Genomic DNA, 27728 nt, shown 5'->3' on the forward strand with positions numbered 1-27728 from the left:
CTCCTGAACAATTGCAAGACCCTGATAAAATGGTAGAATATTTGAAAGGAAAATGCTGTGGGGATTCTAAGGAGACACAACTTACTGCGCTGTGCTGGGCCCTGGCCACAATCTATCAAACACTGCTGGATAGTAGACAGCACCATCCAGAGGGAGAGAGCGGACCCACAGGCACTGCAGCTGCCCAGGCCCCTGCGACAGGCACTGCAGCTGCCCAGGCCCCTGCGACAGGCACTGCAGCTGCCCAGGCCCCTGCGACAGGCACTGCAGCTGCCCAGGCCCCTGCGACAGGCACTGCAGCTACCCAAACCCCCGCAACAGGCACTGTAGTCGAGCCAAAAGATCAACCCACACCAGTATCAGTTGCCCCTATACACAAAAAGAAATACACAAGGAAATCAGTTCGCTTAGTGAAAGATGATGATGAACCAGGGCCATCACGAGAACAAGAAGAAGAGCCAGAACCAGAAGTGATTACTCGATCCCTGTCCCTGAGTGAGCTGCGAGATATGCGGAAAGATTTCAGCCGCCTTCCAGGGGAGCATATTATTACCTGGCTGCTCCGCTGCTGGGATAATGGGGCCAGTAGCCTGGAACTGGAGGGCAGGGAGGCCAAGCAGCTAGGATCCTTGTCTAGGGAAGGGGGCATTGACAAAGCAATTGGGAAGAAGGCACAGGCCCTTAGCCTCTGGAGGCGCCTCCTGTCAAGTGTGAGGGAAAGGTATCCTTTCAGTGAAGATGTCGTATGTCGGCCAGGCAAGTGGACCACTATGGAGAGAGGTATTCAATATCTGAGGGAATTAGCTGTGCGGGAGATGGTTTATTATGATCCGGACAATGCACAGTTGCCCACAGACCCTGATGAAGTCCACTGTACCCGACCCATGTGGCGAAAATTTGTGCGAAGTGCACCATCTTCGTACGCCAACTCACTGGCAGTAATCGACTGGAAAAGTGAAGAGGCACCCACGGTGGACGAAGTGGCTGGCCGGCTCCGGCAGTATGAAGAGAGCCTTTCCTCCTCCCTAGTCTCGGCTGTGGAGAAACTGTCTCAGGATGTCCGGCAACTCAAAGAGGATATATCTTACTCCCCACCTGTACAGACCCGCATTTCAGCTGTTAGGAGTAAGCGTTTTTCTGCTCCAGAGAGGGGATATAGAGCATACACACCACGAGGTATCCTGTGGTTTTTCCTGCGTGACCACGGAGAAGACATGAGGAAATGGGATGGGAAGCCCACCTCAACCCTGCGGGCACGCGTACATGAGCTACAAGGCAAGACAGCTGTAAGAAGGGACTCTTCCAGAAAGAATGCTGCTCCAGTTTCCACCGGGCAGCCCCCCAGACCAAGTGAAAGGCCAGATCGCACTTCTGATCCTCTTGAAGGGACCTCTAAGTCCTTTTTGCAAGACGTGAGTAGTGACTATGACGAGCAGGACTAGAGGGGCCCTGCCTCCAGCCAGGTGGAGGAAAGGGACAATAGGGTTTATTGGACTGTGTGGATCCGATGGCCTGGCACATCGAACCCACAAGAGTACAAGGCCCTAGTGGACACGGGTGCACAGTGTACCCTAATGCCATCGAACTATGAAGGGGTGGAACCAATATCTATTTCTGGTGTGACGGGGGGATCCCAACAATTGACTCTGTTGGAGGCTGAAGTAAGTCTAACTGGGAATGAGTGGCAAAAGCACCCCATTGTGACTGGGCCAGAGGCTCCATGCATCCTGGGCATAGACTACCTCCGGAAAGGGTATTTCAAAGACCCAAAAGGTTACAGGTGGGCTTTTGGAATAGCTGCCTTAGAAGCGGAGGAAATTGAACCATTGTCTAGTTTGCCTGGTCTCTCGGAGGACCCTTCTGTTGTAGGGTTGCTGAAGGTTGAAGAGCAACAGGTGACGATTGCTACTACAACTGTGCACCGGCGGCAATACCGCACCAACAGAGACTCCCTGGTTCCCATCCACAAACTAATTCATCAACTGGAGGGTCAGGGAGTGATCAGCAGAACCCGCTCACCCTTTAACACTCCCATATGGCCAGTGCGGAAGTCCAATGGCGAGTGGAGGCTGACGGTAGACTATCGTGGCCTGAATGAAGTCACACCACCCATGAGTGCTGCCGTGCCGGATATGCTGGAACTTCAATATGAACTGGAGTCAAAGGCAGCCAAATGGTATGCCACAATTGATATAGCTAATGCATTTTTCTCGATCCCTTTGGCAGTAGAGTGCAGGCCGCAGTTTGCCTTCACTTGGAGGGGCGTCCAGTACACCTGGAATCGACTGCCCCAGGGGTGGAAACACAGCCCCACAATTTGCCATGGACTGATCCAGACTGCACTGGAAAAGGGTGAAGCCCCAGAGCACCTGCAATACATTGATGACATCATTGTATGGGGCAACTCAGCAGAGGAAGTTTCTGAGAAAGGGAAGAAAATAATCCAAATCCTGCTGCAGGCTGGCTTTGCCATAAAACGAAGTAAGGTGAAGGGGCCTGCGCAGGAAATCCAGTTTTTAGGCATAAGGTGGCATGATGGGCGGCGTCAAATCCCAATGGATATTATCAACAAAATAGCAGCCATGTCCCCACCAACCAACAAAAAGGAGACACAGGCCTTCTTAGGCGTTGTGGGTTTCTGGCGAATGCACATTCCGAATTACAGTTTGATAGTAAGCCCTCTCTACCATGTAACCCGGAAGAAGAATGATTTTAAATGGGGCCCTGAGCAACGACAAGCTTTCGAACAGATTAAACAAGAAATAGTTCATGCTGTAGCTCTTGGGCCAGTCCGGGCAGGACCAGATGTAAAAAATGTGCTGTACACCGCAGCCGGGGAGAATGGCCCTACCTGGAGTCTCTGGCAGAAAGCACCAGGGGAGACTCGAGGTCGACCTCTGGGGTTTTGGAGCCGGGGATATAGAGGATCCGAGGCCCGCTACACTCCAACAGAAAAGGAGATATTGGCAGCCTACGAAGGGGTTCGAGCTGCTTCAGAGGTGATTGGCACTGAAGCACAGCTCCTCTTGGCACCCCGACTCCCAGTGCTGGGTTGGATGTTCAAAGAGAGGGCTCCTTCTACACATCATGCAACCGATGCTACGTGGAGTAAGTGGGTTGCGCTGATCACACAACGGGCTAGAATAGGAAGCCCCAATCGTCCAGGGATTCTGGAAGTGATCACAGACTGGCCAGAAGGGAAAGATTTCGGAATGTCGCCAGAGGAGGAGGTGACACGTGCTGAAGAAGCCCCACCGTATAATAAACTACCAGAAGATGAGAAACCATATGCCCTCTTCACTGATGGGTCCTGTCGCATTGTGGGAAAGCATCGAAGGTGGAAGGCCGCTGTATGGAGTCCTACACGGCGAGTTGCAGAAGCTGCTGAAGGAGAAGGTGAATCAAGCCAGTTTGCAGAGGTGAAAGCCATCCAGCTGGCTTTAGATATTGCTGAAAGAGAAAAGTGGCCAACGCTGTACCTCTACACTGACTCATGGATGGTGGCCAATGCCCTGTGGGGGTGGTTACAGCAGTGGAAGCGGAGCAACTGGCAGCGTAGAGGCAAACCCATCTGGGCTGCCCCACTGTGGCAAGATATTGCTGCCCGGCTAGAGAAGCTGATTGTAAAGGTACGTCATGTAGATGCCCACGTACCCAAGAGTCGGGCCACTGAGGAACATCAGAACAACCAGCAGGTAGATCAGGCTGCCAAGATTGAAGTGGCTCAGGTGGATTTGGACTGGCAGCGTAAGGGTGAATTATTTCTAGCTCGGTGGGCCCATGACACTTCAGGTCATCAAGGAAGAGATGCGACATATAGATGGGCCCGTGATCGAGGGGTGGACTTGAGCATGGACGCCATCTCACAGGTCATCCATCAATGTGAAACATGCGCTGCAATCAAGCAAGCCAAGCGGGTAAAGCCTCTGTGGTATGGAGGCCGATGGCTGAAATATAAATATGGGGAAGCATGGCAAATCGACTACATCACGCTCCCACAAACCCGCCAAGGCAAGCGTTATGTCCTCACAATGGTGGAAGCAACCACTGGGTGGCTAGAAACATATCCTGTGCCCCATGCCACTGCCCGGAACACTATTCTGGGTCTTGAAAAGCAAGTCCTGTGGCGACATGGCACCCCAGAGAGAATTGAGTCAGACAACGGGACTCATTTTCGGAACAACCTCATAGACACCTGGGCCAAAGAGCATGGTATTGAGTGGGTGTATCACATCCCCTATCATGCGCCAGCCTCTGGGAAAGTTGAAAGGTGTAATGGGCTGCTAAAAACCACCCTGAGGGCAATGGGTGGTGGGACTCTCAAACACTGGGATACGCATTTAGCAAAGGCCACCTGGTTAGTTAACACTAGGGGATCTGCCAATCGAGCTGGCCCTGCCCAGTCAAAATTCCCACGCCCAGTAGAAGGAGATAAAGTTCCTGTAGTGCACATGAAAAATATGTTGGGTAAAACAGTTTGGGTTATCCCTGCTTCAAGCAAAGGCAAGCCCATCTGCGGGATTGCTTTTGCTCAGGGACCAGGGTGCACTTGGTGGGTGATGAGAAAAGATGGGGAAGTCCGGTGTGTACCCCAAGGGGATTTGATTTTGGGTGAAAATAGCCAATAAATTAAATTGCATGGTATTAATAGCGATATACTGTATCAATGGTATGACCATAAGAATCACCCAAAACTAATGAAGGATGGACTTTGAAACTGAGCAAAGTGCCACGATGATGGAACTAGAACTGCCTTCAACTGGTGCCCAGAAACTTCATCGAAAAATCACATCTTTGGCATCCAGACTGTGAGCATGGACCATACCAGATACACCGGCTGTGAAGACTCCGGATGCAGCGTGCAACAATCCAGCTGCACGCACCATTGCTCCTGCTCTGAGAGACTGTAATGGCAGATGGAACCCAGAACCCTGGACTAAATGAACTCGACAGACATTTTAGAGCAATAGCCCATAGAGTAAGGCAATGAGTTCTGTAAAATAATCTGGGCATGACGTAGATGGTATGGAATAAGGGGTGGATAATGTCCTGGTTCTGGCAAGGATAGAGTTAATTTCCCAAGGAGCCAGGACAGGTGAGCCAAGCTGGCCGGGGGCTATTCCATACCATGTGACATCATGCTCCCCATAAAAGGGGGCCAGGCGGGGAGGGGCGGGTTCGGCGTGTCGGCGTGGCTCCGGGACGGGTCGAGCGTCCGGTCGGTCGGTCGTCGGATCGGTAAAATCGTTCTCTGTTATCACCATTGTTACTATCTGTTATCAGCACTGTTGTTGATTGTTCTCCCTCTCCCTTGCTGTCCCAGTAAACTGCCCTTATCCCAACCCTCGAGGCTTTGCCGTTGTTTTTCCGTTCTCCTCCCCATCCCGCCGGGGGAGGGGTGAGCGAGCGGCTGGGGCTAAACCACGTCATGCCCCACACAACGATGTCATCGATGTATTGTAGATGTTCAGGGGCATCACCCTTTTCCAGTGCAGTTTGGATTAGCCCATGACAAATAGTAGGACTATGCTTCCACCCCTGGGGCAGTCGATTCCAGGTGTATTGGACACCCCTCCAAGTGAAAGCAAACTGTGGCCTGCACTCGGCTGCCAAAGGAATTGAGAAGAATGCATTGGCGATGTCAATTGTAGCATACCACTTGGCTGCTTTTGACTCCAGTTCATATTGGAGCTCTAACATGTCTGGTACAGAAGCACTCAGTGGTGGCGTCACTTCGTTCAGGCCACGATAGTCCACCGTTAACCTCCACCCTCCATCAGACTTCTGCACTGGCCATATGGGACTATGAAAAGGTGAGTGAGTCTTGCTGATGACTCCCTGGCTCTGCAGCTGATGAATCAGCTCATGGATGGGAGCCAGGGAGTCTCGATTTGTGCGATATTGCCGCCGGTGCACTGTCCTGGTAGCAATTGGCACCTGTTGTTCTTCAACTTGCAGCAATCCCACAACAAAGGGGTCTTCTGAGAGACCAGACAGGGTAGATAACTGTTTGATCTTCTCTGCGTTCACGGTGGCTACACCAAAAGCCCATTGGTACCCCTTTGGGTCCTTCAAGTACCCTCTCCTGAGGTAATCTATGCCAAGGATACAAGGGGCCTCTGGGCCGGTCACAATGGGGTGCTTCTCCCACTTGTCCCCTGTTAAGCTCACCTCAGCCTCCAATACGGACAGTTCTTCGCATCCCCCTGTCACTCCACAGATCCAGGTGGGTTCTGTGCCCCTATACCCTGATGGTATCAGTGTACACTGTGCACCAGTGTCTACCAAAGCCTTATACTTCTGTGGGTCTGACGTGACAGGCCATCGCATCCACACAGTCCAGTATACCCGGTCATCCCTTTCCTCCTCCTGGCCAAAGGCAGGGACCCTCTATTCCTGTTCCTGGTCAGAGTATTCACTGTCTGACCCTCGCAGTGCCAGACCAGAAGTCCCCTCACCAGGATCAAGGGAGGTGATTTTAGTTTTACATCTGGGAGATCGCTGTTTGCCCTCTTGTGTCTCCATAGCAACTACGCTGACGGCCTTCTTGGGTGTCCCCTTCTTAACAGCTGTCTTCCCTCTTAGTTCATGAACACAGGCTTCCAGCTTAAAGGTGGGTTCACCATCCCACTTCCTCATGTCCTCCCCTTGGTCACGCAGGAAAAACCAGAGTGCACCACATGGCATACGCCTGGGGCTCTGACTGGAGCAGGAGAGGACTGATTTCTTGGGGTACCTCTGACAGCCAACATGCTGGCCCGTAGGGAGGAGGAGGTACAGAGGTTTTCTTCAAAGTTTTGGAGCCAAGACGACACCTTCTCCACAGTTGGTGTGTCCATATCCAGGCAATACATCGCTGCCAAGCTGTTACAATATGATGCTGGGGCACTTTGAATCACCTTCCTCCACATGACCCATGTGCACAGGATATCCTCTGGATCTTTGGAGACCTCCTCATCATCTAGATCACTATAGATGACTTCCAACACCGCTAGTTCTCTCAGGTACTGGATGCCTTCATCTGCGGTAGTCCACTTTCCTGGGGAGTTCACAAGATCTTCCTTGAATGGGTATCTTGCCCTCACACTTGAGAGCAGCCGTCTCCAGAGACTGCAAATTGCTGTCTCTTTTCCAATTCCCCTCTCAATTCCTCGGTTTCTAGCAAGGGATCCCAGCTGTTGGGCTTCCCTGCCTTCCAGTTGCTGACTGTCGGCCCCATTATCCCAACATCGAAGCAGCCAGGCAGCAATCCGCTCACCAGGCTGGTGGCTGTAATCTTTCCGCATATCTCGAAGTTCAGATGAGGTCAGGGACTGGGTAGTTTCTGCTTCTTGTCTGATTTCTCTCACTCCTTCCTCCCACTTCTTTGCTGAAGGACCAGCTTCTTCATCAAACCTCTCCTCCTCTTCTTCCTCCTCCTTTACTAACCGATGAAATGGACCTGTTGACCTCCTGGTCCACTGTTTCTTCTTTACTACTGGGGCAATTACTGTAGCTGTTATTGTTTGGGTCCCTATCTCAGCCACGGTGTCCTCAGCTGCAGTTTGGGTCCCTGCCTCAACCACAGTCCTCTGAGAGTACTGCACTGTGGCTCGATAGGCACAGGCCAGGCCCCAGCACAGTGCTAGAAGCTGTTGGTTTTCCTTGGGGTAGGCAAGGCACCCTTCTATCAGGTGGCGCGTCAGTTTGCCAGGGTCGCTTGCCTGTTCAGGTGTGAAGTCCCAGGCTATAGGAGGTGATAATCATCCTAGGAACCTGCCCAAATCCTTCCACACACCCTGCCACCTGGGGACCGGCTGCCTCAGGGCACGTTTCAGTATTGCCTCACTCAAAAGTTGTCTCCCCTTAAACCAGGACAAAACCAAACTCCACAACACCCGTAATATGCCAGCAGTATTCATTAGTAATATTAATGAGCTTACATAAGGGTGAACAAGGACCTTGGGAGCCTGCATAATAAAACCATCCAGATCAAACCTGGGTAGGGAGACATGTATTTCCCCATCATCTCCACAAGATAGCTCCCCCAGCACAGCAATAACATCAATGCCAGGGCCAGGCACATAACCATTGTTTGTACTAGCATGCTCCCAAGCTCCTTCATCCTCCCCACAAAATAACTCCCCCAGCACAGTAAGATTGTCAACACTAGGCCAAAGCACAGAGCAGCCATTGTTTGTATCAGCATGTTCCTAAGCTTAGCAAAATAGAGATAAGCAGCACAGCTAACAAACCCCGTGACCTGCACAGGAGCTTGCAACTTAATAACTACTATAGCTGTAGCACCCTTAATACTAAACTGCCGTTGTCATGCCCCACGTTGGGTGCCAAAAAGGACTGTGTTGGTTTACCCTCGGCTGGATGCCAGGTGTCCACCAAGCTGCTCTATCACTCCCCTCTTCAGCAAGGCAGGGAGGGGAGAAAGGAAGATGGAGAAAAACAACCCCAAACTCGTGGGTTGAGATAAAGGCAGTTTAATGTAGCTAAAGCAAAAGGCCACGCATGGAAGCAAAGCAAAAAGCAAAAGATTATTCTCTACTTCCCATCAGCAGGTGATGCCTACTGCTGCGGGGGGGAAGAAATGTTGGAGAGACAGCTTTGATGTGTGCTGGCACTGCTCAGTAGTAGCCAAAACACTGGTGTATTATCAACACCTTGCTAGCTACCAAGACACAGCACAGCACTATGAGAGCTTCTATGGGGAGAATTAACTCCATCTCAGCCAGACCCAATACATATTACAAATAATATTACACTGTATTTCATTCTAAATAGTGATACTGTGCCTGACCAAAATGCCTCAATGTATGTGAAATGCCTCCAGTTTTTTTCAAATGAACCTCAGATCAAATTCAAATGTGACTACTTGCACATATAAGAGAACCTCAAGAATCCCTGATGAAATCCCTGTTGATGGGATATCTTAAGTTTTGCATCTTTGACAATGTTTTTGTAAGTTATCGTTTTCATCCTGCTTGAAAAGTAACCTTTTAGCAAACATTCATTCATACTTACATAGACAAAACCTTCACCTCAGTGATGTCCTGCCGTAATTCCAGGCATTTGGTAGAGTTATATTCCAAAGGCCCTTCATAAAACTCAAAATACCTGAAGAAGGACAAGAAAAAAGATTATAAATAAGACTTAGACTGGAATACTTGTCTTGCATATCAACAGAAATTTGCTTAAAGTTGTCATTTATGATTTCTGCCTTACTTGAGACTACACTCTCTGGCCCTTAGGCAGGTTATTACTTCACAGGAAAACTCAGATGTCATTGCTGATTGTAGAACAGCCACCCATGTCCAGTTTGTCCATCTCTACAAGAGTTCATCTATCTTGTAGGCACCAACAAGGACCAGCTACCTTTTTCAGCAGTCAACACATGGCAGCTGCCACAAAAAGTCAGGGGAAAAGCACTGATCACTTACGGAACACTGTTTCCATCCTTTGGGTGTCTGAATGTGCTGAGAGTTTAAAAATCAGTTCCTTAAATTTTGCTCTTAGGTAGAAAGCAAAGTGCTGGAGGTTGTATCTTGTCTGTGGAGACTGTTGCATACCTCTACGCATTTGAGCTTTTCGTTGGGATTTACTCTTTTGGTATATTCGGAGGGGAAAGGAAGCTGGGATTTTCTTCTCAAAAATTTTGAAATGGTTTTGAGAAAAAAAAGGATTTGAATGCTCAGACATGGCACAAATGACAGTGTTATTCTTAATTAAAATATAGACATAAATATTTACTTTTTCAGTTAAATTTCTCCACCTTAGCCATCAGACTGGAGTGAAGGGAAAACTAAACACAATGGTAGCTACTCATGTTTAGGGACCAAAGAAAGCCCAGGCTGTGCGGTGAATTCAATGAGACTGTATTGAAATGACAAAAAAGATTTAGGGTTTAAACCAAGCTTTGTATCAGTTTCACCACTTATCATTAGAAGTCTGTATTAAAATCTAAGAACTGTGCATACCCATACAGCAGTTATGAGCATAATGAAGAAATATGAGGAGATGACCTGGAGAAATAGGTATTATGACCAAGGCTAGAGCAAGTTGTTTTGATGGATCCTTTAAAATCTCAGAATTCATGAGGCTGTAGCTCCAAATTATCTTTTGAATTTTCAATATGAAAGAAAAATACAAGATTCCTGGAAGAGTTTTATTTAAACTATCATTGGAAATGTAATATTTTGGTTTTGTGTCATTTTATAATAAGATCAAAATTCATGTTTGACCTGAATGTCTGTTCAGGTGTGAATTATATAATCCTTAAGTAGGAAAGTCATTTTAGTTTCCTTAGAAGTTCATGTTTATAGTTAATACCAAAATTTTGGAGGATACAAAATTGATCTGTTCTGGAGAAGTGCTAAGTGTTCACACCTCCCAGAGGAACTGTAGGAAGGGAGAGTGTCCAGAAAACAACATCTCCAGGTATCTCCAACAGGAGCTCCAAAGGCCAGAAGCATCTAAAACCAAACAGCTTCTGAATTTTGCCTTGTAAGTAGATCCAGAAATCAGTCTGATAAAGTAGGAAGAGAGAAACCTGTAGAAGGGAGAAAGGGACTATAGTATGAGACTGGGAAAAGCCCAAGAGCTTCCCAAAGCAATCTGCTACCAACTGGGAACATTTCTGTCCTGTCAAAGGCTGCTTTAGGATGTGTCTTCTTCACCTCTCCCTGAGGTTTTCACCACCTCAGCTTTGCCAAATCCCAAATCAATCATTTCTGTGATCCAGTGAGAGGCACAAACCTTGAGACTGAAAGGATGAAGGCCATGCCTAGAAAGTGGCAGGAGAACATCATAAATTCCTAATAAAGAAGTAAACTGATTACTGTCAGAAAAAAAACAATAGCTCAGCAATCTTTAAAAAATGTGACTATTTGGAAATGTGTTTGCATAGTCTTCAAGGCAACAAATATATTTTTCTGAGTTTTGTAGAGGAAATTACATATTTAAAGCGCTCCATAATCAGTGACAAATCTGGGAAAAGACTTCCTCAGCCTCCAGAAGGGAGATAAAGCTCATGCAGTATGAATCTTCATCTGGTCTCTCACCTAAAGGCTTGGGCTCTCCTTCCAACTCAATCCTTCACCTGGACATTCAGCCTTTACTAGAGAGTAACTGAAATCCATTGCACTGGCACATCTCCTGCGTGCTTGGCTTGTTGAGCTGGAGCTGAGCAACTTGTGTATTTTGAAAGCTGCTCCAACTGAAATTGGATGAAGAGCTCACCTGGTTGCACCAGGCCAAAGCCCTGTGTGGATGTAGTCCAGATAAATTTCCCAAACTAAACTGAAATCTCTCTCTGTGGAACCAACACCATAGGACTTCTTACTGGTCACAGAATTTTACAGGGGTGAAGGAGTCCCCTCTGGCTACCAGTCCAGACAACATTTTCATTTTCATCCTTCTGCCATACTTATTTTTCTTACTGTATTTTGCAGTATCCATTCTTTACTTTGGTTGAGTCAGACAAGACTGGGACTCTGAATGTGCATGTTCTACACAATAGCTAGAGGCAGGTATACATCCCCACACAACGCTCAGCACATGACACACCACTCCTACCTCTTTGGGTGCAAGGGGGATAGCAATGGCTATCAGCCTCATCCTCACCTTTCACCTAACACTGGATTTCAGTACCTTGTATGTGCCTGAGGACAGATAAGAATGGCAAAAATCTAGATTAATGTGTATTTTTATCTTTCCTGCACATTTCTGGCTCTGCTGCTAAGTTAAAGAACCGCAGCTCAGATGTCAAACAGCACATGCTATCATGTGGGAATGCCACAGCAGGGAAAAGCTGGCTTCAGCCTGTGGCACTGGAGACAAAGGTGTCATTTTATGAAAGAGATGAAATTTCCTGAGTCCCAGGGATTCCCTTTGATCATTGCCTGTTTACCCAATCCACAAACCAAAAACAGAAATGAAAAAGGATATGTTACCAAAGAGGCAGAAGGGTAAGGAAGAAAGGATTAGGTAAAAAATAAACCAGTTCTGGATCTGAAAGGAAATGCATGAGGCAGCATTGCATTTGTAGCAGTTATTCCATTAGCCCACAGCTTCAAAAAGCACAGGACTGTCCTGCAACTCTCTAACTCTCACAATAGCTCCAGCTTTTCCAGCAGAGTCATTTGGAGTGGCGAAATCACCATTTGGCACCTTGTGGAAGTGCAGAGGGAAGATCCATGACAGAGGCTGGATGACACACTGCTTGATGGGACAGCTATGTGCCTCCCCCAGCAAAGGCAGGGGACACTGTTGGCAGTGTCGCTTCTGCACCGAATGGGGAGAAGATGCTACTGGCCATGGGGTGAGTTCAATTGAAACTAACTCGATGCTAAGCCTCCTCAGTGTTAATGCTGCTGATGCTGTAGCACTTAGGTTGCAAGCATTAATGACACTACGACAGCATTAAGGAATTCGCAAGACAGTATCTAGTCAATAGATCAAAAAAATCTCATTTTTCTTCTCTTTCTCCCAGGAGTGTTCATGCTATTTATTTGCTTCACAGCAATTCCCCTCCTGCTACAGACACCAAGGCAAATTAGCAGAGGCAGCTCTCGGGAGTACTGGCCAACCTCTTCCTGCAGAAGTGTTTCTGTACTTTCCCAGGATACGGCTTTTGCACAACACCAGGCTCTAGCACAAGGAACATGGGTTCCCTCAACCCCCGCGGATGTCCTTTAAACACAGCTCTTCTGCCTCAGCAGGGTCTGGTCCTGCTGGGAGTGTTTGGAGACCAGCCCCCCTATGCTCTCCCAGAGGAAGCATCAGTCTCACCTACTCCCTGGGCTCTGAGTGCTGCTTCTGCCTATTAACTCCTACTCTAAACCATGTAGTTCCCTGTGAATGAAGATACATTTGCCTGTCAGAAAGCTTAATTAGCACAAATGGAAACTGTCCTCCCCATCATCTTCCTCAGTCTGATATCCAGCTAAGAAGCAAGGGTGTAGTGCAGTTTATTTTGATTTATGCTCTTGATTAGTGACAAGTGACAAACCTGAACTGCGCTACTCCTTTTGCTATGGAAAAGGGCTGTGTTTCAGCTTTACAAGAATGACAGTCATGTTTTATATCCATAAAACAGAGTTGATATGTCGGTGCCAGAATATCCTCTCCCTGCATTGTCTTCGCTTCCCCTGCTGAAATCTAAATAATTTATCCCTCAAAGGTCACAAGTCTACAGGAAAACCAACACAAGAATTCATGATTCTTTACAATAGGGAACACGACTACAACTGAATCACAACAAACTGCACAGTTGCACACAGGATTGCATTTTCCCAGAGTACCGGGCACTACGCACAACTCACTGCTCTATGTCCATTCAGGTCAATTGTAGCTTTCAAATCTACAACATTTTTCCGTGATCAAATCCTGTATCTGAACACCACATAAGCTGCAAGTGCTCAGAGAGGACTCATTTTTTCATGTATCTCAGTACTGAATGCCCAGAAATGAGATGCTATTCACTCTGTAATTTTCCATTTTTGACCAACTGAGGCTTTCTTCTTTTCTAACCTTCATGTCTCCCATTGCAACCTCACTTCCAGCTGAGCAGCTTATTGAGCTCACTAGTGAGAGACAGATTTGGTTTCCCAGTACACCAACTAACTCTTAGGTCTTTGATCATCTGCAGTTGGGCTGCTCCTGCTTTGATCAAAAGTAAGCTTTCCTTGATCATGCTACATGAATTAAAAAGCCTGAGACTTCAATCCTGCCTTCAAATGACACTTGGATTGAGGCACTGATTTGTCTGATATGTTGAACAAAGGTTTTAAAATATAATTTAGTGTAATAGTCAGGCATCTTTTAAACAAGACCATTTTCTCCTCCAAAAAACACCTTCCCATTTCGCTCATTCCTGCAGTGCCAGTTCTGCACTGTTTGCAGTGAGTCTGCGGCACTTATGCTGCAAGAGAGCAGAGTATCGCAGGAAGGATTCCACCTACCTTGCAGGAAAAACAAAGATCTTTCCAAAAATATACATTATCCAATGACTAAGAAATGAGAATAAATCAACCAAGCCCTGCAGGCTTCTACTAAATACTTATTAAGATAACTGTCCAATTAGCAGTGCCTGCACTCATCAGTATGGGCAGATCCACGGCCAATCTCAGGTCTAGATTCACCTTCCCTACTCAGGAACCTTGCAAGTGTGCCAGAGCACACTCCCCAAAGCACACGGGGACTCACGTTCGTCTGGCAGGGCCAGAATGGGATCTTCAGACCCCTGTAGCAAAAATACTGCTGAGGTGGAGCATATCATGGCTATAGGGGCTCTGGAAAACTCATCCAGAGCAGAGCAAACTAGGTGTTGACTTCATCAGAGAGCCCATTGTGAGTGAGTGACCAAATCCCACTAGCCTTTGCTTCTATTGATATTTCTATGTGACAACATCAAAAACTACAAGATTCGGTCAAAAGGTTTGAGGGTCTGACATCAATACAGTGATATTTTTCTCTCAAAGACTGCATCCTACCACTTCGCATGCCATATTCTCCTAAGATTACTTTGACTCCATTTGGAAGGCACGATCCCCATTTAGCAGATAAAGAAGCTGATGTAGAGGCTGATTGACAGGTAAGTCCATAGCAGGCAAGAACGGGGACCTTAGGCTCTGCTCTCATAGACACTGCCTAGACTACACAATTACCACCAAGAACAAGAGCAGCCTCTGAAGTTGATGGAAATCATAATGACCTTTCATACTACACCTTGCAAAAGAAAACACCTGTGGAAATACTGATGTTAAATGAGATGCCTCATGACTGGTCTGAGAATTGGCAAGTGAAGCAGAAATATTTGATGCCCTTAGATTAATTTACACTTCACTAGGGTTGTGGCACAAAAAAAAAAATCACATTGTTGCATGTGTTGTTTCTGCCATTTGAGAGCCTGAGTTGACTTGTCCATAACAGGATGGTGCTTGAAAGACTGAACTGAGAGAGGAGGTGCTGTGGGCACAAAGGAGGAGGCTGGAGAAGCAATAGTCTTCTCTTATACAGGCTGATGAAACTATTTGACTATGTCCTCCTTGGGGACAACAAATATAAAAAAAAGATGGTTCACATTCCTCCTGGCTACCACCTGCTGATGCCAACGTCACTGGCATTAACTGATTTAAATCTTTTACCATCTTCATCTCTAATGCTACTAGATGTAGTAGATGTCTAATTGATCATGAACTTTCAGTATGTGGCTGTAGCTAGGAACAAAATGTGTCACTATAAACTGTGACATGTAAAAGAAAGGAAAAGATAAGCAAGAGAAAATGGTCATGCATCTTTGAATATGTTATGTGGTAACAGCTCTTCTGAATTACTGTATCCAGTTCTCATATTTCATCTTTGAGGGTTTTAGACACTGGCAAGAGTTACAAAAGGACCTACAGAAATTATTTCAGTTCTAAAAGGTATGAGAGCAATATGAAGCTTAATCTAAACATATGGTGACTGAGTAGGGAGACACTGCACCAGGAAGCAATTACTAGTGGCAGGAAGCTTTTATAGCAAGGAAAAATAGTATCCAATACCTGGAAGCTAAAGATAGAAATAGCATCTTTAGTTCAAGGCTGGTTTTCTTTCTAGAAGAACCAGAGTAATGAAACAAAATTCAGGAGCTGGAATTCTTGTACAGGGACTCATGCTTCCCAGGAGATTCATATAGCTGAGGTTAAAAGTTATTAACTCATGAACCTCCTGATCGTCCACCTAGGATATTTTGAAATGTTCTGCTAGATTTGTCTCCTTACAGTGTCACAAGTTTTTCTGGGTTTTGATAATAGATGGCATCAGAAATGTCCATCCACTGAGACAAAGGCAGTTTCCCAAGATACCCTGACTATCTTCCAAATTAAAGACTTTTACTTTAAAAAAAAACCAAAAACCACAAAACCAAAACTGCTTCCATGAACCAGTCCTAAATTCATACGTTTTATCTTCCACAGAAGAGGGAGTGGCTTTTATATTTCTGTCCTTTAAAAGCAGTTCATTGATAGCTCTATGTACCTCCCAAGTAACCTTAGAAAAGCACATGCATCCATCTGTCATATCTCAGAGATGGCCCTTTTCTGGATTCCTTATTCGATCTGGTCCCATGACTTCACAGACATTTTACACATCCGCACAGTTAAGATGATAGCTGTGAAACCCTGAGGATATGTTTTTCATCACGACTATGAAAGCTCCTGGCAAACTGGCACTGGCTGCTCACTGCCATTCTGATTTTGATCTCCTGTCTTCATGTCTCGGCACACAGATCATTTGGGATTGCTTGGCTCTGCTGCCCAATACCACATTAGCTGTGTGAATTGACCAAACATCCACTCCAGTCACTGCCATGTCATTCTCTTCTCATCTGTCCACTTATCTGGGGGCCAAGTCTCCAAAATTTCAGTCTAATACATTACCCAATACAGTTCTACTGCAACAGCAGGAGTGAAAGCAGAAACAGCCCTACAATGTGTCAACCCCAGAATGATTTATTGGAGAGTATATTGAACTGTAGTTTGGGGAGACCTTGGTGTTTCTTTCCTTTCACAGTCACTGTATCAAAACATCATCTCCTGACAAGCAGCAGTGGGGTATGCTGCAGGGAGTCCTATCTTACCAATGTAATTTCAGAATTCTTCCAATTTTTAATAAACTACTGTTTTGCTGTTTTAATCAAGCCCATTCCCATCACTCTGACTGAAATAAGATGCTGATTTTGTTAACCTTATGACCATCCAGGAGGCATAACAAAACACATAACAACACTTATGTTGTTAACATTTCAAAAAACACAGTTTATCATTGAAAGCAATGGCTTTTTCTTTTTTCTTGTGGTTCTCAAGATTTTAGTATCAATGTTTGAGAAGTTCAGCACTATGATTTAAGGAGCATCCTCAGTTACTGCCCTGGACAATGAGGTCTGATGTCTCAAGCCCTTACATTCATTCTTGTAAAATGTATATTTGATAAATCCAATTGATTATACTTTTCTATTTTCCTGGGCAAAGTCAAACAAAACCAGGAAGCCTACAGAGGCTGGAAGCAAGGGCAGGTAGCCTGGGAGGAATACAGAGAAACTGTCCGAGCAGCCAGGGATCAGGTTAGGAAAGCCAAAGCCCTGATAGAATTAAATCTGGCCAGGGATGTTAAGGACAACAAGAAAAGCTTCTATAGGTATGTTAGTGATAAAAAGAGGATGAGGGAAAATGTGGGTCCCCTCCAGAATGAAACGGGTGACCTGGTTACCCAGCATATGGAGAAGGCTGAGGTACTCAAGGACTTCTTTGCCTCAGTCTTCACTGGCAAATCCTTGAGCCACACTGCCCAGGTCACAGAAGGCAGGGACTGGGAGAATGCAGAACCACCCCCTGTAGGAGAAGATCAGCTTCGAGAATATCTAAGGAACCTGAAGGTGCACAAGTCCATGGGACCTGATGAGATGCATCCGCGGGTCTTGAGGGAACTGGCGGATGAAGTGGCCAGGCCACTTGCCATCATATTTGAGAAGTCCTGGCAGTCCGGTGAAGTTCCCACTGACTGGAAGAGGGGGAACATAACCCCCATTTTTAAGAAGGGTAAAAAGGAAGACCCAGGGAACTACAGGCCGGTCAGTCTCACCTCCGTGCCTGGCAAGATCATGGAGCAGACCCTCCTGGAGACTATGCTCAGGCACATGGAAAACAAGGAGGTGATTGGTGACAGCCAACACAGCTTCCCTAAGGGCAAATCGTGCCTGACAAACTTGGCGGCCTTCTATGATGGGGTTACAGCGTTGGTGGATAAGGCAAGGGCAACTGACGTCATCTGCCTGGACTTGTGCAAGGCATTTGACACTGTCCCGCATGACATCCTTGTCTCTAAATTGGAGAGACATGGGTTCGATGGATGGACCACTTGGTGGATAAGGAATTGGCTGGATGGTCGCCCTCAAAGAGTTGTGGTCAACAGCTCAATGTCCAAGTGGAGACCAGTGACGAGTGGTGTTCCTCAGGAGTCAGTACTGGGACCGGCACTGTTCAACATCTTTGTCGGCGACATGGACAGTGGGATCGAGTGCACCCTCAGCAAGTTTGCCAACGACACCAAGCTGTGTGGTGTGGTCGACACGCTGGAGGGAAGGGATGCCATCCAGAGGGACCTTGACAGGCTGGAGAGGTGGGCCCATGCAAACCGCATGAAGTTCAACAAGGCCAAGTGCAAGGTCCTGCACGTGGGTCGGCGCAATCCCCAGCACAACTATAGGCTGGGCGAGGAATGGATTGAAAGCATCCCTGAGGAGAAGGACTTGGGGGTATTGATTGATAAGTTCAACATGAGCCGGCAGTGTGCGCTTGCAGCCCAGAAAGCCAACAGTGTCCTGGGCTGCATCAAAAGAAGTGTGACCAGCAGGTCGAGGGAGGTGATCCTGCCCCTCTACTCCCCTCTGGTGAGACCCCACCTGGAGTACTGCGTCCACCTCTGGGGGCCCCAGTACAGGAGAGACATGGAGCTGTTGGAGGGAGTCCAGAGGAGGGCCACAAAGACGATCAGAGGGCTGGAGCACCTCTCCTACGAGGACAGGCTGAGAGAGGTGGGGTTGTTCAGCCTGGAGAAGAGAAGGCTCTGGGGAGATCTAATTGCGGCCTTCCGGTATCTGAAGGGGGCCTACAGGAAAGATGGGGAGGGACTGTTTATGAGGGAGTGTAGTGACAGGACAAGGGGTAATGGCCTTAAGCTGAAGGAGGGTCGATTTAGATTAGATGTGAGGAAGAAATTCTTTACTGTTAGAGTGGTGAAGCACTGGAACAAGGTTGCCCAGAGAGGTTGTGGAGGCCCCCTCCCTGGAAGTGTTTAAGACCAGGTTGGATGGGGCTTTGAGCAACGTGGTCTAGTGGAGGGTGTCCCTGCCCATAGCAGGGGTGTTGGAACTAGATGATCTTTGAGGTCCCTTCCAACCCAAACCATTCTATGATTCTATGATTCCTTTTCTTATCTGTGGCGGAAGACAGACATCCAAGGAGTAATAGATAATCGGTAGCAATTCATTTTAATAATTATTCGTAATTAAAATTTTATTATTTGTAATAATTAGGGGCAACAGAAAACCCACAACGGAATGAGTTGACAGTGAGGCAGGTTGTTTTCTTTTCAGGAAAAAAGGCCAATCAAGCCCCAAGCACAAAAACTCACAGGAAATCTCAAATATTTTAAGATACCAGGAAATTCTGACATTTGAGATAGTAGCTCAGTGCAAAGATACTGACACAGCATGGGTACTATCACCAATCTCAACATAGCGTTAGAGATCTAACTTAGTGTGTTGGGTTTGTGTGGCAAGGTTTTGGTAGTGGGTGGGGGCATGGGCTATAGGGGTGGCTCCTGTGAGGAGCTTCTAGAAGCTTCCACAGTGTCTGACAGAGCCAATGCCAGCCAGCTCCAAGATGGGCCCGCCCCTGGCCAAGGCCAAGCCAATCAGCGCCTCTGTGATAACATATTTAAGAAGGGGGGAAGTTTTTTTTTTTTTTACAGCCGGAGGGGGAAGTGTGGAGATGTAACATCAAGGTCAGTGCAGGAGGAGGAGGGGGAAGGAGGAGGTGCTCCAGACACCGGAGCAGAGATCCCCCTGCAGCCCGTGGTGAAGACCATGGTGAAGCAGGCTGTTCCCCTGCAGCCCGTGGAGGAAGGATGAGGGGGTGTAGAGATTCCACCTGCAGCCCGTGGAGGACCCTACGCTGGAGCAGGTGGAGGCACCCGAGGGAGGCTGTGGCCTGTGGGAAGCCCAGGCTGAAGCAAGTCCCTGGCCGGACCGGTAGACCCGTGGAGAGGGGAGCCCACGCCAGGGCAGGTTTTGGTGGCAGGACTTGTGACCCCGTGGGAGACCCATGCTGGAGCAGTTTTCTCCTAAAGGTCTGCACCCCATGGAAGAGACCACGCCGGAGCAGTTTGGGAAGGACTGTAGCCCGTGGGAGAGACTCCATTTTGGAGCAGGGGAAGGATGAGAGGAGTCCTCCCCCCGAGGACAACGAAGCGGCAGAAACAACGTGTGCTGCACTGACCGCAACCCCCATCCCCCTCCCCCCATTCCCCCCCCCCCCCCCCCCCCCGCCGCTGAGGGGGGGAGGAGGTTGAAGCCGGGAGTGAAGTTGAGCCCGGGAAGGTGGGAGGGGTGGGGGGAGGTGTTTTAAGGCTTGATGTTATTTGTTTTTTTTTCATTGCTCTATTCTGTTTAGTAATAAATTAGATGAATCCCTTTTTTCTAAGTTCAGTTTGTTTTGCTCGTGATGATAATTAGCTCTCCCTGTCCTTATCTCAACCCAAGCCTTTTGTTAACTTTTCCTCCCCATCATGCTGGGGAAGGAGTGAGTGGCCGCGTGGCGCTCAGCTGCCGGCTGGGCCTAAACCATGTCACTTAGCTAATTGCTTTGCATCTCACGTTTCCAAACCTAATATATTTAGCATCAGGTCAAGTGTCCCTACATTGCTCTATATTCTTTTGTGTAAACATACCCACAAAGTCCTAACTGCACTGAGGACTCATGCTGAGGACAATGAGTAAAATGCCATTTAGAGTCAATGTGTCTGGACCCAGTATCGGCCACAGGGGTAAGCAATATTCCCTCTCTCCATGCACAGAAGTGGATGACACAATCTCCTCCTACCATTTGTTGAAGTCCTCCAAACTGTTGACTGCCCAAGATTTTCAGCTAGGACTATGAAAAACCTAGCTTTGGCTTTATTTGCCTTTATGGGAAGTTTCATGAGACTACCAGTGACAGAGATTGCTTTTAAGGTTTTCATCATGAGAACTAAAGCATAAAACTAAGGAGGACGTGAAAGGACAGTGACTATCTGCAGGGCTGATGAAATAGCAAAATGGATGCAAGCAATAGAGGGCAAGGATGCCTCAAAGAAATGAGAAGTTAAGGCCACAATTTGCCTGAGGGAGGCATGGACTGCTGAGCAATGAATACACTTGAATTAAAAAATGATAAATGAAAAAGCAATCAAGGGTAAGAATGAGGCACAGTGCAAGTAAGAAAATACAAAGCTTTGCACAGCAGTTATGTCTGAACCAAATTCAGCAAGTATAAGAACGATCAGGAAACTCCAATCAGGTCAAAAATAAAAGACCCTATTACCAGGAGGTCTGCAACACTGGCCACGGAGGTCAGCAGTTAAGAATGTGATTTCTCACAGCTGGGGTTGTAGGGGACACAGGTGTAGCACAACTCAAAACAGGAAGACTGAGTTCTGGGTTTGGCTTTCTACAAATGTAAGATTGAACTTTTTACCTGCCCATACACATAGAGGGCAGGCAGCTAATTTTTTCAAAATGACATAAAACAAGTTGATGGCAGGTTACAACACAGATGTTTTTGAAAGAAATGTCATGGGGTCTAAACCACTTTGGATGAAAGGGTTTTGATTCACAGGTGTTGAATGCTGGGCATTGGCAAAAGTCAACCATTACATTGTCATACAGAGTCAACAGATCTGTGTAAAGTGCAGAAAGTGGAGTTAGCCTAGATACTCAGCCAGATATTCAAAAAGAGCTGTTTGCATGGACAGAAGTAGGCCTAGATCCCCACACAACAAAGTTAGACTGAAGCAAGCTGCTACTGGGTATTATGTGAATTAGAATTAGGATTTAATTGTCCCTGTATTAACCAGGGAAGATAATGGCCATCTTTGGGCTGGTAAACAGGACAGCTGTAATTCACCACTCCAGGGCAAGAAGCTTCTGAAGAGCTCCTACAGCCCAGCATGATTCAAACCCAAGGCAAACAAACCACTCCTGTGTAGGGTGGGCTTGTGGGAACTGATTTAAGGACTGCCGGGTGGCCACAGCCACAGAGAAAGGGACAAGCGTCTGTAGATCACTTTGTAGTGACTCACCCTGTGGTTTGAGCTCAGGAAGGATCATGGTGTAATACACCAGGGAATGGCACACTCAGGATAATGTAATTTGCACACGTAAAATACTGAAATAACTGACTTTCATTGCCTTAATTTACTGTTATCTGGAGAATGGAGAAGGACTGACAATTTACAGAATAGATCAGCAAGTGTTTTTGCCATCTTAACAGCAGAGGTGCAACACAACAATGCCAGAAATAAAGCAAGTCTAGAGGGAGCAGGGATTCAAATGCTGTCTGTTTTCTGCATCAGAGCCACAAAGAGCACTGCCAGGGAGCACAAGAGAGGAAATAACATATCTTCATGCTCTGGTACTAAAACTTCAGCCACTTGATGCTTTTTTTTTAAGAGCAAGTTAAAATTATAGGTCAGAAAAAAACTCCAAGTAGCAGCAGAAGGTAAGATTTTGGCTTTGGGACACTTTTCACAATAAAAGTCTCCGTTGCAGCCTGTGACAGAGCTGTGATTGTTTGCAAATTCCTGCAGAGCTTTAATTGACATGCCATGTACTTGTGAGCTCTCTCTTTTTATTTGATGTGGGGAGATAGGAGCATTATGTAAAGCGACTAACAGCAGCAATGAGAAAGGGAATGGGATGACCAGCAGGGGATGACTTTGCTGACAGTTGAGTTAATCTATCAGCTTCCTGTTTGTTCTGCCCCCTCCATCCCATTGCCATCTCTCCCCTGAGCTCCAGTGCTCCTCTGACCTCTTGGGGAGCTGATTCAGCTCCTTGTCTTTGCAAGGTTAGTTAGGCATGATGGGGATGCCAGCACCCCGGTCCCCATCCCCTTGAAATGCTCTTGGGAATACTCTGTAGCAAGAACAGCATGGCTGGAGTCTTGGCTTCTCCTGCTATGATAGACTAGATCTGGTCACTTTAAGGTGATGGTTTTATCCCATATATACACATATTGGTCTCCTGAAGTTTCCGGTGCTCTCTGAAGAAAACCAACCAAAACCAAGGCCTGCTCTGCAGCCCCATCAGGGACTGACGTGGTTTAGCCCCATCCGGTAGCTAAGTGCCACGCGCCGCTCGCTCAGCCCTCCCCCGGCGGGATGGGGAGGAGAACGGAAAAACAACGGCAAAGCCTGGAGGGTTGGGATAAGGGCAGTTTACTGGGACAGCAAGGGAGAGGGAAACAATCAACAACAGTGCTGATAACAGATATTCACAATGGGTGATAACAGAGAACGATTTTACCGATCCGACGACCGACCCACCGGACACTGGACCCGTCCGGGAGCCGCCCCTGCCCGACTAGCCCCCTTTTATGGTGAGCATGAGGTCACATGGTATGGAATAGCCCCCGGCCAGCTTGGCTCACCTGTCCTGGCTCCTTGTGAAATTAACTCTATCCTTGCCAGAACCAGGACAGGGACTCAGCAAGGTGACTCATGGGTCACATTATTTCGCTGGGATAATATTTCAGACTGGTTAGAAATGGAGGGGGCACAGAGTTGCGTGTAAGAGAGATGACTCACTAGGTGACCTTCAGCTTATGTCTCCTGGGAAAAATATTTAAATGGAAAGAGAATTTTAACACTGGAATAGATGGTCTTAGGTTACGGTTAACATCTTCACAGTGTCACCGAAATCTGGGAATAAACCTCGTAAAACCAATGTAGTGTTAAAAGGCAGGCATTCTTTATTGCAGCGCTGGATGCATGGGGGATAGCTCCACCCAACGTGCATGCCAGGTAATCACCAACACACAGGTTATGTAGGATCAAAACATACATATTCATCATCTTTCTCAGAAAAGGCAGTCCTATGATAATCATTTCTTAGAATCCATTTCCATATTCTCCTCCCCATCACACATGCTTAGTGATTTGAGTTGGTGGTCCTCAAGGGTCTCTGGTGGTCGTCAGTGGTCTCGCACCCGTGTTCGCTGGGTGACCCTCTTCTTGCAGGCATGCGCAGTATCCTTGCTGTGGATGCACCTGTCCATAACGACTTCATAAGATTAATATCTCCAAACCTATTGTTCAGTTTGGTAGGGACTGTACATGGAACAGAGCAGCATTGTACCTTGCCATGGTCGGTTAGCTTCATTACGTATTACCTTGGTTACAAACTAATTATCTCAACCTGATTCTATAGTTTCTGTCTCACGGCCCCTATCCTACGGTTACAACAGGGTGTTATGAACAGGCCAGAGGAGCACATGCCAGGTATGGGGCAGGAGCTCTCAACAAGTTGGCTGTAGTTCCTCAAGAGCCCAGTTTAGGACAAAATACAGCTCAGGCCACATGCAGCCTCCATGTCCACATCACAACTACTGCTGTTGCTGGTATAAGTAAGATATGATCTTGTCTTATAGCATGGTACAGGCTAAATGATCTCTCAAAGTGTAGTCCAGGTTTATTTTCTGTGGGTTTATTCCTTATTTGCCCATGCTGTGCAAAATATGATCATAAGCTATCTTTCTTATGCAGGTAAGGAAAAGGGTAAAGATGTCTGGGGATTGATTTGCAACTGTTGAATAAAAGCTGCTTCAGAAATATCAAAATGGTGGTATAACCTCAAGTTATGAGAGTCTGATTTTAATTATAGGGTACACGCACATAGGAGTGATGTTTTATTCTCATTTAAAAGATGTAAAGCTTTCAAATAATGCAGGTTGCCTGCATGGGAAGGTTTGCTGTTTCTTGCTCTGTGATTTTTTGTTACTGTGCGTGCCCCCTCTGACAGACGCCAGGGTAATCTTTGTTTAAAGTCTTTAATAGCTTTGAAAACATGTTCTCCTCACTTGGCTGAAAAAAGATATTTTTAAAGGAGCAAGTTCTCTTATTCACCTGACTCTCACCCTGTGCAGAAGTCAGGCTGTTTAAAAAAAAAAATTTAGTGAATTCCCTGCCAATAGAATATTGGTATATAGCAAAGTATTGCTCTGATATTTTTCCCTTACCAAAGCAGACAAGGACCGTCCTATTGATCTCTCCCATGCTACAGGTTGGGAGATGAAGACAGGGACCATTTCAACATTTTTTACTGTAGTGGCAGTTTCCTGATGCAATCCAGGATTATTCCTGAGTCAATAAAAAAGTAAGTGGTAGCTCTGGATTTAAGCAGAAGTCCACAGCATTTAACCTACTTTAGCAGATCAATGCAATGGATTTTTAATCATCACATTAATCCTAAAATAAAAATAATTACCCCAGAGATCCATATTAAAGTCCCTTAATTATATCTCATTTCATCATCCTTTTCACTCAGGATTGGGAGCTACAGAGACCAGAGCTTCCTGATGTCATTCTCCGGCTTGCAGTTTAACTCTCTCATTAGGACTTTAGCTGCTACTATGGGGATGAGGCATTGGCCTTGCCAAGAGCACTCACATCCATCCCACTTGGGGGAAAACTGAAAAAGGGAAAAAAAGGTGGGCAGGATTCTGCTTTCCAATGACATGGTACAAAACAGCAGGGGAAGGAGCAGAGAACATTATATGGTGGGTGAAAAATGTGCAAATACCTAGAAATTCAATCTCTACATTCTCCCCTTCTTCCAGCAATGCCAGGAGCTCATTAATATCTCATTAAGGGGAAAGAGAGGACTTGACTGGAGGCTGGGTCCCTTATCAAATTTCACTGAGCAGAGTTTATTTCCTGGAGCATCCTCTCCTGCCTGTAGTCCTGCCATGCCCACAGCCAGGCTTCGGGAGCATGGCTATGAACAAATGCAGGACAAATGCATGGCACCCTCCATGGAGAGCTTCAGGTGGGTTTTTGTGGTAATAAAACCAGTCCATTCCCTGCTCGTAAGGGTAAGTGGCATGCCACAGCTTATATCCATACAGCTAACTTTTCCATCTTTCTCCCAGAAAAGGGTGCCTTTGTCCACATCGTTTATTGGGACCAGTCCCTAGTCTATGCTGCCCCCTGCATTGTGCCCAAGCTGCTTGTTTTAGGTCAGATTCTCTCTGCCTTGCTGGCCTTTACCTATTTCTGCCATCTTCTTGCAGAGAAACAAGTTAGCCTTGTGTTATATTTAGGCTTAAAAGCATTGTACGTTTACTGGAATAGTACTTCAGGGCAATTTTCAGGTTTCTCTAAATACACTAGGGAATTTCTTCCTGCTGCCTTGGGAAGAGGCCCAGAGGCCTGTTACCGTTGCAGATGTTAGGATGCAAGCAAAGGCTATCATAAAACAAGCAGCATGTTGAATCCTAGCAAGTAAATGGCTTTAGGTTTAGGCAGCATCCCCAAGCTCCAGCTTGGCAAGCAGCACCAAAGCTATAAATATCCCACTTCCCCCCTGCAAGGATGCTCTCCAAAACCACCAGATCCACCATGGTCCCTGGAGGTGCAAGCTATAATGTGTCCAAGGAACCTCACAGCCAGCATCAGCTCCTAACAGGGTACTTAACACAGGAGGTTTGTGAAAGAAAAGACTAATTAAAGGTTACAGCTACCCCTGCATGGAGCAGATATTGGCAATCAAACTGCCCGGGAACGGTCACCATAATGCAGGGCATGAGAGTGAGAGAGGGAGACAAAAAGTGAAAAAATACCTTCATGATAATATTATGGTAACAATGTAGGCTGCTATGTAAATCATCTTTCTATCATTAATAACTGACAGCCTGAGACTGCCACATCCTGCATTTTTATTTCCATGAAAGATGGGAACTACCACTTCCCAGCAGAAAAAAAGCCAAAGTGCTTTTTCCCTGCACTGAGGCGGGGGGGGGGGGGGGGGAACCCTCTTTGAGAGTCTTTCATATAAAAAAAAAAAAAAAAAGAAAATAAATAAATCATTACAAGCTGGAATAAAAAAAATTAAATAAACAGTGTTTTCCAGTCCAAGTGACAAAATGTATGTACATCTCCCTGCTTGAGCCCCTTTGATGGCAGAGTGCTCAGAACCAGACTTTCTCCTAGCAAGCGTGAAATTTGGACATCATTCTTTTTTCATTCCCTGCAGCCCGCTGATGACAGGAGAGGCTCCCAGGGCACAAGGCAGGACAGAGACTGGCCACAGAGATCACTCACTAGAAGAGTTTTAGTTGCATCTTCTCATCACTGTATCTTTACTTTGCCACTTTTAATTTGAATTTATACTTGGGATTTATTTTTCATTGCTCTAATCCTGTTGCAGTCATTTCAACTTAGAAAAGCAAGTATTGGTAGGGCTGCAAGGCCTCCAGGATAAATGGGAAAAACTGAGAAAATAAGGCAAGATGTGACCTCAGCTGGTCATAAAGTCATCCTCTCAACACCTAGGCAGCTCGGTACTACCCTTGTCTACCTAACAGGTTCCTGAAGCCCCCAAAGATGGAGATTTTATACCTCCTCGGGTAGCCTTTTTCTTTAAAAGTTTCCCTTCATGGTTAAATCCAAATCTTTCCTGCTGCAACTTAAGTCCATGACTTCTTGTCATGTCATGAATCTTCACAGAGATGTGTTTATTACCTTCCTCTTGGCAGAAATAGTTTGGATATTTCAAGACAGTTATCATATCTCCCCTCAATTTCCTCCAAGCCAAACAAACATGTTTTCGACACCTCTGCTCATTCTTGCTGCTTTCCTTTGGCTCCTTCCAACTGAGTCCCATCTTTCTGGAAGTGAGGTGCTCAAAAGCAGACAGCCTCCCAGCCAAGGCCTCACTGCTAAGCAAGGCGCACAAATTGCTCTGTGGATAAACTACAACACTCCTGTCTATACATATTAATATTATGCTTGCTGTTCCCCCCCAGCGAGAAACATTTGCTGATTTGTCAGCATTTTACTTGCTCTTGGCACAAGGCAAACAACTACATGAGTTGCAAACCAGGCAATAACCAAACCATTGATCTCTTCTGGCAAAATGCAGCTAAATTCCAATAAAAAAT

The 27728-nt window shown here is 46.5% G+C and overlaps 2 protein-coding genes across 2 annotated transcripts in view; one reads left to right on the forward strand and one right to left on the reverse strand.

Moving 5' to 3' along the window:
* LOC142599342 (uncharacterized) overlaps positions 1-27728 on the forward strand; it is a 739733-nt gene that overhangs the window by 455850 nt on the left and 256155 nt on the right.
* The window catches only part of LOC104643479 (alpha-2,8-sialyltransferase 8E), a 51997-nt gene that overhangs the window by 22770 nt on the left and 1499 nt on the right, over positions 1-27728 (reverse strand). Inside the window, 1 exon segment of the mRNA XM_010312806.2 lies at positions 9016-9108. Within this exon segment, the coding sequence (XP_010311108.2) occupies positions 9016-9108 (93 nt within the window).

This window comes from Balearica regulorum, chromosome W (assembly GCF_011004875.1).
Source record: "Balearica regulorum gibbericeps isolate bBalReg1 chromosome W, bBalReg1.pri, whole genome shotgun sequence".
NCBI classification, from domain to species: domain Eukaryota; kingdom Metazoa; phylum Chordata; class Aves; order Gruiformes; family Gruidae; genus Balearica; species Balearica regulorum.